Source organism: Numida meleagris, chromosome 23 (genome assembly GCF_002078875.1).
Source record: "Numida meleagris isolate 19003 breed g44 Domestic line chromosome 23, NumMel1.0, whole genome shotgun sequence".
Classification (NCBI taxonomy): Eukaryota; Metazoa; Chordata; class Aves; order Galliformes; family Numididae; genus Numida; species Numida meleagris.
The window spans coordinates 3,791,475-3,808,223 of NC_034431.1; the positions used below are offsets into that span (position 1 = coordinate 3,791,475).

At 49.9% G+C, this 16,749-nt stretch overlaps 1 protein-coding gene across 4 annotated transcripts in view; it reads right to left on the reverse strand.

Annotated features, from left to right (window-relative positions):
• GRIK4 (glutamate ionotropic receptor kainate type subunit 4) overlaps nucleotides 1-16,749 on the reverse strand; it is a 116,270-nt gene that overhangs the window by 36,825 nt on the left and 62,696 nt on the right. For all 4 annotated transcript variants that reach the window (XR_002432630.1, XM_021375948.1, XM_021375947.1 and 1 more), the window contains 4 exons: nucleotides 12,425-12,522; nucleotides 9,682-9,847; nucleotides 6,635-6,813; nucleotides 4,072-4,125 (listed from right to left, as the gene is read on the reverse strand). Coding sequence is in view for 3 of the 4 variants with exons in the window: in XM_021375948.1 (XP_021231623.1) it covers nucleotides 4,072-4,125; nucleotides 6,635-6,813; nucleotides 9,682-9,847; nucleotides 12,425-12,522 (497 nt within the window). In the remaining variant the exon portion in view is untranslated. The remainder of the gene's footprint in view (nucleotides 1-4,071; nucleotides 4,126-6,634; nucleotides 6,814-9,681; nucleotides 9,848-12,424; nucleotides 12,523-16,749) is intronic.

Consider the following 16,749-nt stretch of genomic DNA (forward strand, 5'->3'; position numbering starts at 1 on the left):
ATCTCAGTGAACTTGGGGACAGTTTAGGCCAACTGCCCATACATAATCTGGTTGCTCTTACAACAGCGATGCATCACAAAAGCATTGGAGTGTGACATATACCAGTAAGGGTAGGCATTCTATCTCCTCATGCAAGGAGAGCTGTTAGATTTTTGGAGGCTGCTCTTCAAAAGAAAGCACTTTAGGAAAATACACTGCATAAATACAATTTACTTCAACTTCTCTGCAGGGAGCCTGGGGTTCAAGGGGTGGCAAAGCCTCAAAGACAGAAGAGGTCCAGTGCTGCACTGGGACCTGAGGACAGCGTGCAGAGAACATGGGGCAGAGAGCCTGAGACAAAGTGGACGAGACAGCATGAGGGCAGAGGGACAAAAGAGGTTTGCTCTCACAGCAGAGGGCCTGGGCTGTATCTGAGAGCACGATGTACTCAACAACTGGCAATCAAACACAGGCTGGACTTCCTGCAGGACTTGGAACAATGCACAAAGCAGACACCAGACAGGTAAGGTAGCACGAGCAGCAAAACGCAGACAGGCACAAATCACTCCTTTGCCTAAATCCTTTTCTCATGCTAACGAAAATAAGGAGAAATTGCTTTGGCATCCTTGCACAAACCCGATTTGTTTGCCCTCCTACCGCACGCTGCTGGAAACACGAACCATAAATCCAGGGAATGGCCGGGGCTCTGCAAAAAAGGTTTTCATCAGCTACTGGGAATCAGGAAGGTCTGCAAGGTAAAATTTGTCAAAGGCTAACAAGAAAGTCCGCGTCCTTTGCTTTCATTAGGGCACAGGGGAGAACAAGGGATGCAGGAGGAAGCACAGCGGGCTGCGATGGAGCTGAGAGCTGCATCACTGTCTGCATGCCCATCCTGTTCTGATGGGCAACCAGAGCGACAACGCAGACTTGGAAAACTCATCCTATATGAAAGACCAACCTCTTTCTAAATCACCAATAAAGAAGGACAAACAGGAAACAAATAAACAAAGCGAAGCTGATTTATCTGGTCTGTGGAAATTGAATACGGCAGCTGTTTTATCAGCAACAACACCTCCGCACAATATTGTCAGAGAGCAAACCTACACCCGGCGAATAGCCTGACTCAAGGCACTAGTAAAACTCCTTTACACCTCCCTTCTTCCAGTCATAATTTTAATTGTTTTGATTATTTCCATCTACTCTCCTTGATAAATGTTCTGAAGTGTAAACCCAGCCTGAAGTCGATATATTAGATTAAAAAAAAGGAGAAAAAAGAAAAAGACAGAAACAACAACAAGCTACACAGACTTAACGAGCTACAAGAATTAATTGTACCACAGGGTTTTGGAGGCATCCAGCATCCCTTCTGCTACGAACTGCTGATCTCAAGGATTTCCAGCACTGGGAGAAACTATTTATATTTCTTCCAATTCACATCAGCCTGCTTGCAACGTTCTCCTTACGCAGCGGCCTTATTAGTAGGATGATTATAAACCAAATTTGTTGACAGAGCTTCAAGTTTCACCCCTCCCAAACATCACCTAGCTTGGTTTGAGCTGACTTTCTGCAGGGGGGATTCGGACAAAAGGAGCACTTGGCATGGAAGTGGTGGATGGGGGAAGGAACGCCCAGCAAACCTGCTCCGTTCTGCCACTTCCATTAGGACTCCAGGAAAATTTGTGGAGCTTCTGTTGCTGACACAAAGGGTCCCCTGAGCTGGCTGAAGGAGGCTGATAATGAATTTGCACGCGGTAAATTAGCCTGTGGATATTTTTACATCATTCTGCTCTCCTCGGCTCCAATGGAAACACATTGGGGGCCAAGGGCTTCTTCCTCGTTTGCTCCCGCAGCCTCCTGCCAAAGGCTGGCATCTGCTCGTGCATGCAGCTCTGCCTCCTGCTGAGCACGGCAGGGATGCCCACAGCACCCCAGGACCTCTGGTCCTGCCCCACAGAATGGCACTTGGGGGGCGGCAGCCGCTCGCCTCCGCCTCGTGCCCTGCTGCGACGTGGAGCTCGCTGTCAGCTGGGATATGCTCATTAAATAAAATTAATGCCAGAAGACAGAAACAGAATTCCCCTCCAGTGCTGCAGGGCAGGTGTTTAATTTGGCATTTTAGCCCTTTTTCTATTCTTTTTTTGGCTTGACATATTTTTCCATTTCCATGTAACGTCATGCTGTACAGACTGTCTATTTCCCCTCTGATGGGCTCTCCCTCCATTTAAAGCCATCTTCTTGCTTGCTCCCCTTCACAGCAACTCACTCTGATTTTATCTTTTCTATTAGGCAGTGATTGTAAAACCTCAGAGGGTTCATTAGGAGCTTGATAATCCCTCCAGATTTATTAGTCTAAATTGCTCACTCCCATCTCTCATCCCCATTTAAATATTACTAATTTCCTTAAACATCTCGCCCATCTGCCCAGGTTTTGCCTGATGCCACCTTTCTTCTTCAGCAGTCCTGCCAAAAATCCAGTTAGCTCTGCTCAGAGCTCATCTCTTGGACAAAGCGGTAAAATAAACCATGCTAAACAGAATAATATCCTGTGAGAGCAAATGACAACCAAATTCATTTCAGTCTCACCGGCCTCATACCCTCATTGCACTAGATGAATGGGTTTCAAAGGCATGTACCACCTCTTGACCTCAAGAAAAAGCTCAAAACCAGGGTGGCCATGAGCTTAATTAAGCAGTGGGGAGCTTAATTTCTATAGTTGCTTCCACTGTCCAAGCATCATCTATGAACACAGACTCCACTGTGCTGGTGATGTACAAATAGAAATCCCTCATTATGAGTTACCACAGCAGCCCTGACAAGCTCAAATTACAGATTGGGGCCCCACTGCGACCGAGACTACCCAAAATTCGTTATCTTTTCCAGCACCGCTATACGCCTCAAACATACAGCGTGTGCCAGGCAGGCGTTTAGCAGGATGGAGACCCTGTCCCTTACCAGCTCCATCCCTCCAGGTCCAGCCCTGTCTGCCCAGTGCTGGCTGTGTGCACGAGGATAAATAGGAGCAGCGCAGCTCTTTCATGTTGGACTGATATTGAGCGAGGCTACGACCTATGGATCAAGCGCTGGGCAGCAGCCAGAACGCTATTAGTTCTGCTAGGGACTTGTGGATTTTTCTTTCTTTTGCATTTTTCTCTCTTCTGACATCTCTCCCTATCCCTTCACCACTCTCCATCCCAATTGCTCCCTGGGCTTTCAGCCCCTGCATTTCTCGCCTTCCCCCTCCCACACGTTTGGCTCCATCCGCTGCCGTCTGTCTCCCACCCAAACACAAAGCGTGATTCAGCTCTCGGCTTTCCTGGCACACACACACCCTGGCATAAATATTAATAGAAATTAGAGAATATGACTATCACTGGGGGTTGGAAGGCACCTCCACTGAATCACTCAGCCTGTTCTGTGTGCCCAGGATCCCATCAGTCCCCAGTAAGGACCCTGCTCCCTCTGGGCTCAGCTCTCCCTGCACCTCTTGGCAGCCCGTTCAAGCCTGCTGCAGCAAGAGAAGTTTCTCTGCTGTTTATTTTGGGTTTCCCCCTGCTGCTGCCTAAGCCCATTACTCCTTGTTTAGCACAGCACTCAGGGATTTAGCCACACGATCCCCACATTAACGTTATTAGTGGCTATAAAGCCAAATCACCAGGGGCTGTGCTGAAGGCATGCCCACTCTGCTTCTCCACATTTATGGCTCCGTCCCTCCTCCGCCTTGCTGCCCGCCCTTCTCCCAGCACATGGAGCAGTCTCTGGCGCTGATACCTCTCTTTGAGAACCTCATCAGGAGGCATCCATCTACTTCTTCCCAAGGACCCCAAATCCCATAACACAGGCTCCAACACCAATCACATCTCCAGACTCAGCTGCACAGGATGGAGTGGAGCTGCTGTGCACCAGTCAGCTCTCCCCTCCTGGAAGCCACAGCAAACCTTCCCTTACCTGACGCTGGGGATTGCAGAAGGACTGCAGGGGGACTGCAGAGGGATTGCAGGTAACCCCCACCCCACACACAGGCAGCCTTTCCCCAAACTCTCATTAACATGACTCAACACACACAGCCAAGAAAAGCCAAGAAAAATGTCTTACCAGATTAGTGAAGATATACGTGTAATAGGCAGATGCCATTCCCAGCTCGGCTGCCTGCAAAGGAGAGGAAAGAAGATTAGACCTGAGCCTGGCAATCTGCAATCTCAGTCCCAGCACAGCAGACAGGGCCAGATTTGCTTTCCCATCCTCAGTGCCACTGTTGGGAAGGGCTGGAACACAACAGCACAACCTGATCCGTGGGATTAGACTCCAGCAGGACCCAGCCTCTCTGGAGGTTCCTGGTTTTATCGTGGGTTTTGAGAGAAGAGAGATTAGATGGGGTTTGCTTCATTGTTAATTGATGCTACTTCTATCCTCTTCAAGGATCAACATAATGAGGGAAACTTTTGAACATGATTTTTGAACATAATGAGGGAAAGCAGCAGCTGAGAGGGCTCAGTGCTTATCTCCTTTTGCTATAAGCACTGGGATGCAGTGAGCAAGGCAGTGAAAGCTCTCGTGGAATTACAGAAAAAGGACAGTCAATTGCCTCACTGGTGGCTTGCCACAGGCACCAGCCAGATTTGGGCTCCAGTCCTGAGAATTAACTAACATGAATGAAACCTAGCAACTCTGACTCCAGAGTTTAACAAGGGTTGTGATGGCCACAAAAACAGAAAAGAAGAAGGTAAAAGTGTACGGGAATGCAGGGAGAAGGAAGATTTTTCTGTGGGATGACCTCTTCTGGAGACCACAGACCAAACTATTGAAGTTATTTTCCAAAATTCAAAATTCTCACTAGACCAGTAGCTGTTTGGTGGAACAGATGCTCAGCATTAATCTGCAAATCCTTCTGAAAGCCTGTGTCTCACTGCCAAGCACAGCTGGTCTCAGTTCTGCTCCGGGACCTTGGCAAGGTGGTTTTCTGATCATCCCAACCACCTGGAGGCACTGGAGGCAGCGAGGGACCGATGGTGACTCTGGCTACACGCTGCCACCCTGTCCCTTGTGCAGGTGCCAAAATGGAATTGGCGAAGCCATTTGGCCAAAAAAGCACAGTGACTCCACAGCAGGCTTTCAAGCAGCTTCCCAGACCACTGCCTCATCTCTGAACCTCCACGCAACAAAACGTGGCACTCACGTCCCTCCCTTCTCCTTTCCTGGGGACAGTGATAATGTCAGCTCTCACCCTGACCTACTTTGAAGTCAGTGCCTTCGATTTCAAGGGCAGAAAATCAAAGCGAGCAACAAAGCGGCTCCTGCAAGCACCGCTCCCATCGCTCACAGCCGCTTGGTATGCCTGCTGCCAGGTGGGCAGTGGGACAGGCTGCTAATAGAGGAAGCAACCATGTGTCCCCACACCATATGCAGAGAGTGGGACATGAGAAATTGCCATTTCTCTCATTGTCCAAAAGGTCTGACACGCAGCACTCTAAAACTGGTGACATGTTTCTCCTGCTTTCGGTGACCTTTGGGCAGGATGCACCGACTCACCATGACCTCATCCCCATAAAGAAAACATTTTTCAGCCTCCCCAGATACAAGAAGCAGATGCATCAGAAGCTCATTATTTATTACCTCCCACTCCTACAATCCTCTGGCCAGGAAAACTACATTACATTTTACTGAACTGCTGAAAAATCACGGCAATCTCTGACATCTCCATCAGTGGAAGGAGGATGCTCAAGCACGGAGGAGCTGCAGGTCTGCAGGAAGTCACTATAGCAACAGGCAGGGGACAGCCTGCAGCTGCCAAGCTGCATGCTCCTGGTGACATGGGGACTTAGAAAAACCCCAAAGGCATGGAGGAAGAAAACACCCCCCAAAAAAAGGCAGGGAGGGAGCCCAAAAAATACCCCAAACTGCCTACTTAGAAATGCAAAATTGCAAGCCGAAGAAAAATCTTCTGGAGGGGGAAAATAATAAAAACAGCTCTAGTGGTTTCTGCTGGCTGTCATCAGGGATAAATCTGAAATGGTGATGAAACTCCCCGATAACACAGTCAGGACTCCATGCAGAACGCTGCAGCAGCAACCAAGGGGAGCCCCCACTGCCTGGATCCTGCTTTGATTCAGAGTACTCCTTGTTCCTTCCAGGACGTGGGAAACTACACCCAACTTCAGGCTCCATCTGGAGCCACTGCTCAGTTCTGAAGTAGGCTATCAAAACAAATGCTAAAAACTGCAGCGAGAGACCATTTAAAAATAAACATGATTAAAATAAAATCTCGGTTAATAAGACAATAAAAATGGAAGTGAAAAGTTAGAAATGTACTAGGAAAAAAAATAAATTATTGCACCAATTGAGTAATTTCAGAGAGCTCAGCAGCCCCCCACAGCAGTGTGATGGCACAGGGGACCCTGGGCACGCACCACCAATCACATCAGCTCAGAGCAATTAAACCTTTGCTTCTGTAGGTACAGTCCTGAAAAGAACAAGCAAATTATCTTCCCCAGAAACTGCCCCAGAGGCAATTCCCCTCTCAGCAGAAAGCATTTCCAGTGAATTGTTGTGCTCCATTATCACACAACACCTGCATGTGCATGTTCATGCACTCTGCACACTGTACACTGCCCAATGGAAGCAGCAGCACTTGCAGGTGTGATGCCGGGCAGGCACTCACCTTCTGCAGGATGGTGTGGGACATGGAGGCGTTGGCATGGACAATGATGGTGGCCGTTTTGTCATCTCTGATCTCTTTGAGGAGAGGTGTAGGGTCCCGGCTGTCATCCAGCATCCGGACCGAGAGCGTGTCCTTGGAAATGAGGAACTGCCGAAGCAACTTCTCTAGGTTTAAAAGGCCTTCATATAGGGAGAGAAAAAAAACCACAAACAACAAAATAGACACCTTGACGTTTTACACTTGGTTCAAGAAGCACCTCTCCGTGCCCTGCAGCCAGTTCTGGGAAGGCTGGGAAGGCTGCGGGTTGGCCCTGGGAACACTGCAGGGTGAGGTCAGGCCTCTCCAGGCTTCCCCAGACCCACATGGGCCTACCCAGGCCGCAGCCTCCCTGCCTCCCGCACTGCTGGCTGAGGCCTCTCCTGGTCAGGGCTCTTTCCAGGCTCTTTTGACGTCTAACAAGACCTCCTGCTGCGGCTTTTCTTGTTGAAGAAAGACTATTCGATAGATTCTGTCTCTTCTAGGCAGCTGCTGGTTCTCCTCAGGAAATAACCTCCTCTGTCAACTTTGATTGACCAGAGACCACGAGATTTAATCATTAGCAAGGCACAGACAGCCTGCGTAGTCATATGGTGCAAAGGAAGGAGGAAAGCTGGTGTGAAGGAGGCTGGAAAAGCAGAGCTGGGAGCAGAACCTGGGCCTGGCTGGTGTGGGGTCAGAACCAGACGGGTCCTGCAGTGCCACAGGGGATGGAGCCAGGAGAAAGCACACACAGTGATGTGATTAGCGTGAGCCCTGCTTCCAGGGACTGCCAGTGCCTCACAAAGGGAACAAAGTGGTGTTAAAAGGCAAAGATCTGAGATGAGCAGCCTCCCCTTCACAGCACGAGGCTGCCAGCACGCTGTGCATTGAACTCCTCACAATGCATTCGCCTCTTGCATTTTCTCTGACTCCAGTAGGAACTCACCGACTGCACGACAGCAGCAGCCCAGACCTCACCTGAGTACTGCTCAGTGTGCTGGTTTCAAGCGATCAGTGAATTTGATTCTTTGATTCTCTTTTCATCTCACTCCACGCTTGTGAGGATCAGCCAGGTTGCTGTGAATAGCAGTCTGGCGGACACTTTGCTTGCAGCTTGTCCCAGGAAGATGTTCTGCCGCAGAAGTCAGGAACTGGGCAGACCCAGGTCTCAGGGGCTGCTGTGTCACACTGGGGAACAAATCTGCCTTTGCACCACAGGCTTGTCTGTTCACCAGCTCTGCTTGTGGGGTTTGTGCTGCTGCAATCCTTGACCCTCATGATCAGTTCCTAAGCAGCAGGCTCTATTTCCTCCCTCTGGCAGTCAGACCTTACAGAGTTGCTCTTATGATGACCACCCACACCAGTACTGGTTGCCTTTTCAGGTCAAGGATTCTGTAGAATCCCACAAATCTTCCAGGTCAGGACCTCAGAGCAATTCACAAACTTATTATTCCACACCACAGAGAAACTGAGTCACATAATCTCATTCTGGTCACCACTGTGTTCCACTTATGTTGGCCTAACTCCATTGACTTTGAGGTCATATTTTCCTTCCACCAGAAGAAATGGCAATCAGCCCACAGAGGAAGGATGCGACTTCTTCCAGTGACAGCACGAGCATGACGGGATAGGACCCAGGAGTCCCATCACACAGCCCTGTACTTAAACCAAAACAGCTACGACTTTCCCTCTTGGGATCTAAATAATAACATCCTTCAAAACAAGATTTCCTCACTGATGAGCAGACAGCTCATATGCTCCCCTTATTAGCCTCCAGGGAACCTTCTGAAAGCCCTGAGTGCCTCCAGTTAGTTGTCTAAGCACTGTGCTTAGGAGCAATGCTTGCCTTAAGGGAAAACAAGGGTTTGTGCTCCTACACAAAGCTGAATCATGCCCTTCTTGCACTCTGTAACAGAGCATAGTGAGCCTCAGTCCTAGCTAAATGTAATGTAAGAAACTATTTGCATTATTTTAATTGCATAATTTTGGGTCAGGTCCTCCGCTAGGGTAGATCTGAGCATGCCCGCTGAAGGCAATTTAATGACTTACAAGCACTCAGGATGTCGTCTCCCCAGGGTGCATAAAGCACAAAGAAAAGGCAAACACAAATGTTATTCCTTCTGACTCTGTGCGGGAGTCTGCCACAGCAGTGTGTCACTGGCACAGCTGGGGGGTGAAGTTTGCCCAAGCCTGTTCAGGAAGGATGCTGCATTTCCAGCGTGCTCAGCCCTGCCACCAAAGACTGCAGAGCTCTTGCTGGACCCACGTGCCTTCACAAAGCCCCTCTTCTAGGCTGGTTTGGATGTTTAACTCTAGTGGTAATGAATCTAGCTGCAGGAGAGTAAAAGCGAAGCAGGTTGGGGTACTACGCGTCAGCTACCTTCCCGCATGCTGCCTTACAAGAGCACAGCACGCACTATACTCTAAGCACTGGGATGCAGAGCCCACTCTTGCCATGTGAGGAGAGTTATGCAGAGCTGAACATGGGCTCACTGAGGTGAACACTCCAGCATCCAGATGCACAATTACCAGCAGATGTATGGCTGCAGAGCCCAAGAGTGTGTGCAATGTAGTGACTATTAATCAAGTCCTGCTTTTAGGCCACCAACTGCACGTGGGTTTGGGAGAGATATATTTCAAAAAGCGATGCCTGCCTAAAATAATCTCCAGAAACAAGCTTAAGCCTTTTTTTTTTTTCTTCCATTTCAAAAACCCATCTGTGCAAGCAAAACACTCTTCAGATTGTCAAACAGAAGGCAGACAAGCCTCTTCCCCATCCCCATTCCTCCTCCAACAAACAGCTCTTTGGGGCATTGGGGTGGGAGAACTGCCCTGCAGGGCTGCATGGCTTTGGCTGCTCTGCCCCAAGAGGCCCCACGCTACAAACCCCAAAGCAGCGAGGTGGCACAGACCCCAGCTGCCACACACCAACAACCCTGCTCTTTCCGTGCCAAGCACCGAGCATGCAGAGGGAAACAAAAAGGCAACCAGGAGCAGAAGGGCCACTGCTTATCCGGGGAACAACTTACATTCAGCTTTGGCACAGATGAGGCAGGCAGTGGTGCAGTTAAAGAAGTTGAGGATTCCTGCCACGGCCACGCTGATGTCGGTGTTGCTGGGGTGGAGGTTGAGGGTGGTGAAGCGCTGGAGCTGCAGCTTCAGGAACTCCTCCGGTGCCACTCTGAAGTGAGGAACCTAAGCAGGGAGGAGGGAGAAGGAAATAGACTTAAGAGGAGAACAGAAATAAAAACAAGTAAATCTACCATAAAGGACCTTTGGTGTGAAATGCACAGCATGCAGAAAGTGAAATATCCCAATAAAACTGCAGAAGCGTCACTGAAGTGAGGAGAGGAGGGTGGGATCTGTGCAATAGCAGAGGGAAATAATTATCGCAGCAACAAGAAGCTGCGGGAAGGAGTAGATCAGGAAAAGTCTTGCTGAGCCACTCAGAGAAAGGCAATGGGGTTTGTGATTACAGCACAGGAAACCATTCTGGATGAGTTCAACATAATTAGCCTGGGTACTAATTGTAGTCAGGCCCACCCTTCATTTCGGGCTTGCTGCCTGGGTGAGCACGGAGGATGCTTTCAGGCAGTTGTACAGCCCATGCTGCTCCGTGCTGGATGCAGTGCTGCCCATCCACCTCTGCCTGCAGTCCCCATGTGCCGCCAGGTAATTAGGAAAGATGAAGGGAGGAACAAGATGACCCTGCTCTGGTAAGGCTCAGGAGAGAGAGGAACAGCTGCAGCAGCCAGAAGCTTTGGGCTTTTTTGATCAGCAGAGAGGCAACAGGTGGTCATACAGCACACAAGCTCCAGTCGAGCCACGGCTGTGAGCCGTAATAATGCTTATCATTAATAAAGCAGAACAGGAGCACAATGCTGCCTGCCCCGAGCCCCACTGCAACCCTGCAACATGGGAACCGAGGCACCGGGGTTCAGCCAAAGAACGATGGATAATGGTGTTTCCCTTTTGCTGAGTGAATTATTTGGAAGAAACTGAAGACAGAAAGGGAAACATCTGCTTCTGTTTCATTAGAGGACTGTCAAGTCCTGTTTTCTTCCATTATTAGCGCTTCCAGAAACTATCATCCCGTGCCTCCGATCTCTCTCCACCTGGGAAAGGCCATTAGTATGTTGTGATGGCTGCTTTATTGACAGCATAAGCTGGTTGGTTAGCGACAGGAAAGTTAAAGAATAATAAGCTGCTCTCTGCCTTGACTTCACCCTGCAGCCCTCATCCCAGGCTCCGCAACAGGGAGAGGAGCAGCCTGTAAGCAAATTCCTGTAACCAGAGCAGACAGGGCAGCTCCAGCACCAGCCTGCTGATCACTCCTGGGAGCCAGATGGAGCCTGAGGCTTGCAGCAACAGCCACTAGCAGGGATGCAGCCACCACCTCCGCACCACCTCGCGCTCAGCCCCGAGCCACCCCTCTTTCCCCAGGGCTCTGCCCCCTGCACCACTCCTCACTCCTCAAGGAAATCAGGAAGGAAAGCCATTGGAAGGGCAATGCAGGAGATGCAATGCAGGAGATGCAATGCAGGAGATGCAATGCAGGTGCACCTGCCAGTTTTCACATGAGCTCCAGGTGAGCGCCAGGCCAGGCACCCTCCAGCAGGTGCACCAGCGGCACAACCAGGATGCTCTTTCCATCACCTGACAGAGGTCTGGCTGTCTCTGGCTGTTTGCTAGATTGCATTTAACACAACAGCACCAAGTGATGCTCCCGTGATATAAATTATAGGGAGTTTCTGTGGGTTTACATCACTAGGAGCTCAAGAATCAAATACCTTAGAAGTGTGCTAGCATTCACCTTTCATTTCTGAAGAAGACTTGTATCAGAGACTCAGTTTGACTGTGAATTTTAGGGGAAAAACACTTGCAATCTATTACTGCAGAGCTGCCTTTACCTGGAATGGAGCACATGTCTGGGACGTTTAACTGCAGAAAGCACTACAAAATACACTCCAGAGACCCATCGTGCTGTAGCCCAGAGCACCAGCTCTCACAGACCTCCTCCATCTCCTCAACACTTCTGATTCTCATGGAACAAAGGACAGCACTCATTTGTGAATGCAAGTTATTTCCAGCACTCAGTTCAGGCACTCCCCTCACTTGGAGGCTCCAGAGAGCATTCACTGAGTGGCTCAGATGTCATCTGGCTTTAAAGGGATGAACTACGAGAAGGGAACTCAATTTCTTCTCCCGTGAGCAGAGCTGGATCAGTGTAAGACAGTTCAAGGCTTATAAAATACTAAATCAGGCACGTAGCCTGGACACAGCTACAAATGGCTTGCATCGGTGCAGCAGCAGCAAACAGAGGGGTGCAGCTTTCCAAAGGGATTCCAGGGTCTTTGCAGCCCTGTCAGCAGGCACACGGCTCACACTGGTGCTGCACGTGAGGGAAGCTGAAGGAAAAGGTGACAGAGATGAAAGCAAGGACAAGGAAGGCAGAAATGAGAGAGGAAATGGAAAAAGAAGAAGCTGCAAGAGTGCGAGCAATAAGGGAAGAGGTGATAAACCAAGCTGTCAGCTCTGATCATTAGGAGGCACGGTGGATCACAGGGAGGACTCTGCAGCAGCAAACAGATGACACCAGCAAGGCACCTCTGCCAGCAACGTCCTAAGGAAAGCAGCATCCCTGCTGCTGGGACACGGGGACACGGGGCACTGGGGACAGAGGGCACGTGGAGCTGCAGAGGGTTTGGGGGGTGCGATGGAAAGGAGGGGGGTATGGCACTGAACCACCCAACACGGGACGTGTCCACTCACCTCTTTCTCCCCGCAGATATTGCTGATAATGGAGCTGGAGGCCGGGCTAGAGGAAGGCCCCAGGACGCCCACCACCCCTTTGGGAAGGATCTGGCACACTGTGGGCACGGAGAGAGGAAACTGCATTAGAATTCGCCCTGTTCCAGCTGACAGCGATGCCAGCAGCACCTGCTTCACTTTGCTATATATATACAGTATACTTATACCCTGCCACTCACATCCCCCGAAATCTGTCTGTTCCCTCTGACTCCCAGCCTGTGACACCCTCCTCTTCATCCTTCCCCAGCACCTCTGTATCCCATCTCAGCCCTCCCCAAGTCCCATATCCTCATCCCCAGCTCAGAACAAGGGTCTCTCTCTCAGAACTTTCCTTTTCCAGCCCCACCTATTACACTGCAAGGACGATGCTAAGCAAAGTTTATGGAAGCCACTAAACGCAGCAGTGACCCAGCTACAAAGCATCATCCAGCAGCAAACAAACTTGTCTGAATTTCTTCCCTCATCTTCTGCAGAGCTCAGTGGTAATCATAAGGAATCACATTACTGTTTTTCATTTCTGGTTTTTTTTTTTCTAGCAGCAGTTAATCTTCTGGCTCCACGCCACCAAGGTTAGCAGAACAATAAAAAGGCCCTGACAAAATGAAGAAGTTAAATCTCTTTCCTCAAGCTTCCCGGGTTAAACCGCAACCTTTCGTCCTTTTAATTCCCAGCACAAATTCAGCTGAATGGCATTCCCCCGACTGCCCCAGCTGCAATCCCTGCCACCGCGTCACCCAGAAATGCAGCTTCAGAGCTCTTGCCTGCACATTTTCCTATAAAAGCTAAACCAATCTCTCCCAAAGCCGAGATTTTGAAGATCCTGCTTCTTTAGTCTCGCACTGCTGGTCTGCCTCGGAGCGGCCCTCCCTCCAGGTTGACACGTTGGACAAGATTTTGTGGTGGCTGTAGAAAGTTAGCTAGGTTCAGCGGCTGGGAAAAGCAGCTGGGAAACTTCAAACCAGGACATGCGTCTTGTAGCGAAGGGAATTTATCACCAGGACTGCCACACTACAGAAAAGAGCAGGTTTTCTATCAACTTCGGGTCTCTAAATCAAGGCTGGACATGAGATGAGAGCTCATCACGTGCTCAGGATTTTCAGAACCAGTGAGCTACACTGGTAGCGTAGTGCCCAGCAAGAGAACACCTACAGCTGTTCTCTGCAGATCAGATCACTGAGGTGGCATTACAGAAATCTCCATGGCCTCATGGCTGGGATACGGAGCCACAAGCTGAGGATTTCATTTGTCACCTGGGGACTTTTCATAGGACCACAGAATGGTCTGAGTTGAAGGGACCTTTAAAGGTCATCCGGTCCCACTCCCTACAATGAACAGGGACACCCACAGCTCCACCGGGTGCTCAGAGCCCCAAGCCCTGACCGTGGGTGTCTCCAGGGATGGGACACCACCACCTCAACTCCTTACAGAAAGCACCAATGACATGCAAACACCTTCTCTGGGATTTTCCTTTCCTCCGTGCTCTCTCCCCCTCCACCACCTCAATCTCCTACTGTGCACGAACGATACTTTTCCGCGGTATCTTCAAAGGAACACAGCACTCACTTTTTCTCCATGCTTAAAATTTTATGGGCACTTATCTCTTTTCAGGAAGATCCTTTCAGATGAGAGCCCCAGTGGCCTGCAAGCCCTGCACGCTGTCTCAGAAGCACGCACAGCCCCATTGGGTGCTCTGCAGTTCAGTGCTTGGGCAGAAGGGGATGAGCACAGGTCATCAAGGGTCAAAGTCTTGGGGCGGATTTTGTTGTGAGTGCAGGGCAAAGTTTGGCAGGCGCTCGTCTTCTCATCTCGCCCATTGAGAACAAAAATTGGGTTAAGTAGCCATGGCAACAGAGTTGCAACAACTGCCAGAAGAAAAAGAGCCCGCTCGGCCCTCTGAGGCTGAGGCATTCAGTGGAATTAAGAGAAATGAATGGAAACCAAGTGGAGATGCCCAAGGCAAAGGCCTCGGCCGTGCTGGGGGAGCTCTAGTAATTCAAATGCATTTCCCATTTCAAACATCACCCGATGCTGTTAGCCTCCCCAGGGAGACGAGGCCGAACCCTGCTGCCATGTGGCTCTCAGACACATCTGCCCAAGATCCTGCTTGATTTCCATGGATCAAACAACTCAAAACCCCAATGAACACTGGGCACCAAGGCAACTTCTTGAGCATGCAAAAGCTGAAAGCCATCCACTGCACGTCCATGCACACTGTGAGCGTTACTCATTTGTTGTTGTGCTTTTCCACGGTCAAAGATCAGCACATGCACACACAGCCACCTCTGGGGGCTCAGGGCACTCTGGAAGCATTTACCCAAAGTCCCCCTGCACAAATCCCGGCTGTGTGTGGAGCACAGCATCTCCCTCCCTCCCTGCACTGATCCAGGGGCTCGCAACGGCACGTAGAGACTCCTGCCTCTAATTGAAAATAAACGAGCAGGGAAGGAGTGCGATTACCTCAACATTTCCATGATTGCAAAACATATCAGAGGATCATGAACGGCCAGGACGGGCTTCTCATATCAAAAACACCGACTGCATAAACAGGCAGCGCTATGGAGAACCCTTCATGCATCCTACCAGCAGCCTGCAACCAGTCCCATAGCTGGAACCAGCTTAAAGGTGAAATCCAACAGGATCACACAACTGCTGGGACAGCTGTTAGCCCATCTGGGCCAGTGTCACTGGGTGGACTTAGAAACACTGGTGTGAATACATAGAAACTAAGAACCACCTGGTTGCTCACTGACTGCTGACCTGCCCCCGAGATCATAGAATCATTGGAAAAGATCACTTAAGATCATCAAGTTCGACCATAAAGACGTGTGAATGAGCAACAGAACAATGCTTAAAAGATGAATGTTGGCTGCCCTCCCCGGGCATCAAAAGCAATAGGGTGTTTTAGATAAAGATACGTTTAAATGAGCTGGTTTGGTTCTCCGTAAAAGGAGCTGCAACGTCAAACACAGACTGAAAGCAAGCTTTGCTTCTAATGGGAAAACAGCTTTCACTACAAACTCATTTCAAAACAGAGGACTTTACAGATGTCACTTATGGGAACCGTCAGTGTTCGCCTTCATTCACATCCAAAGCTGAAATAGCAAACCGTGCATGAATGCGGTTAAGACTGACTCATGCTGTACCTGCTGCAGGGAGCGTGATGCTGCAGTCCCTCACAGCGAGAGGCACTGAGTCAGTCCGGGGAACGGGGAAGGGAAATGGCTCCGGGCTACGCTAAAAGCTGCCTCTCAAAGCCTTTGTCACAGCCCTAATTGCACACAGCATCACTGATGGGACGTCATAGCATCGCTCCTGGGGTGGACAGCGGGGCACGCAGGCTGCGATAGGGGTGAGCTCAAAGGGCGCGGGCTCGGAGAACAGTATGATTAAACAGATGCCTAACTGCTCCGCAGTCGTAGGTTAAAACATCGAAACTGCTTTTATTAACGCGACGTGCGCTACCAAATATCAGTGGGATGTTAAAGTGGCGAAGTCGGATACTGGAGAGCTGTGGCAGTCCTGAAATCTCTGTTCAGGGAGGTGACCCTCCTCCGCCAGCAGTGTCAGTCAGAGTGACTCCAGTGGCATTAACAGCGGAGTCACACAGAATCCAGATTTCTCTTTTTGTAAGAAATGCTCCCAGACGTTTTTTCCCTCCGAAGGGAAGGCAAAGAACACATCGCAAAATTCTATGAATCCTCACTTCGCCAAAATCAAATCATTTTGCTCCGCTTTCTACTCCTTATATTCTTTAATCAAAGCAAAGAAAACAAAGAAAATCACCCCGAGGTGGAAATTCAAAACGGAAAATTGCCTCTTCCTCATTTATCCCATTATCCACCTTCTCCCCAAACACCACACTCGCTGCAAACAACCATTTCTCACAGAATACTTCCCCCTCAGCAAATGGGTATTCTTCTGCTTGAAAAACGCTCCGACAGAGCAATCCCTGAGCGATGGCACAAAGCAATCCGGCGGCTGCTGCCTCCTGCAATCCCCGAGCCAAGATAACAGCAACACCGCGACAAGCAAGAAAGGGTAAAGAATGGACTCCTTCAAAGGCACAGCGGGGTATGGCAAGCCGGCAGCGCTCTGCTTTCCTAACGGGGTTGCTGGGATGGTTCTGGGGGCAAACTGGAGGCAGTCTGGGAAACACAGGCTGTCCCCATCCCTCCTGATCCCACAGGTGACCCAGCGGTGAGATGGGGCTTGCGCTGATTTGAGCAGATGGGAAACAGACACGAAGAGATGAGGGATCTAAAAGGATGGAGGTCTGCTTGTTTTAA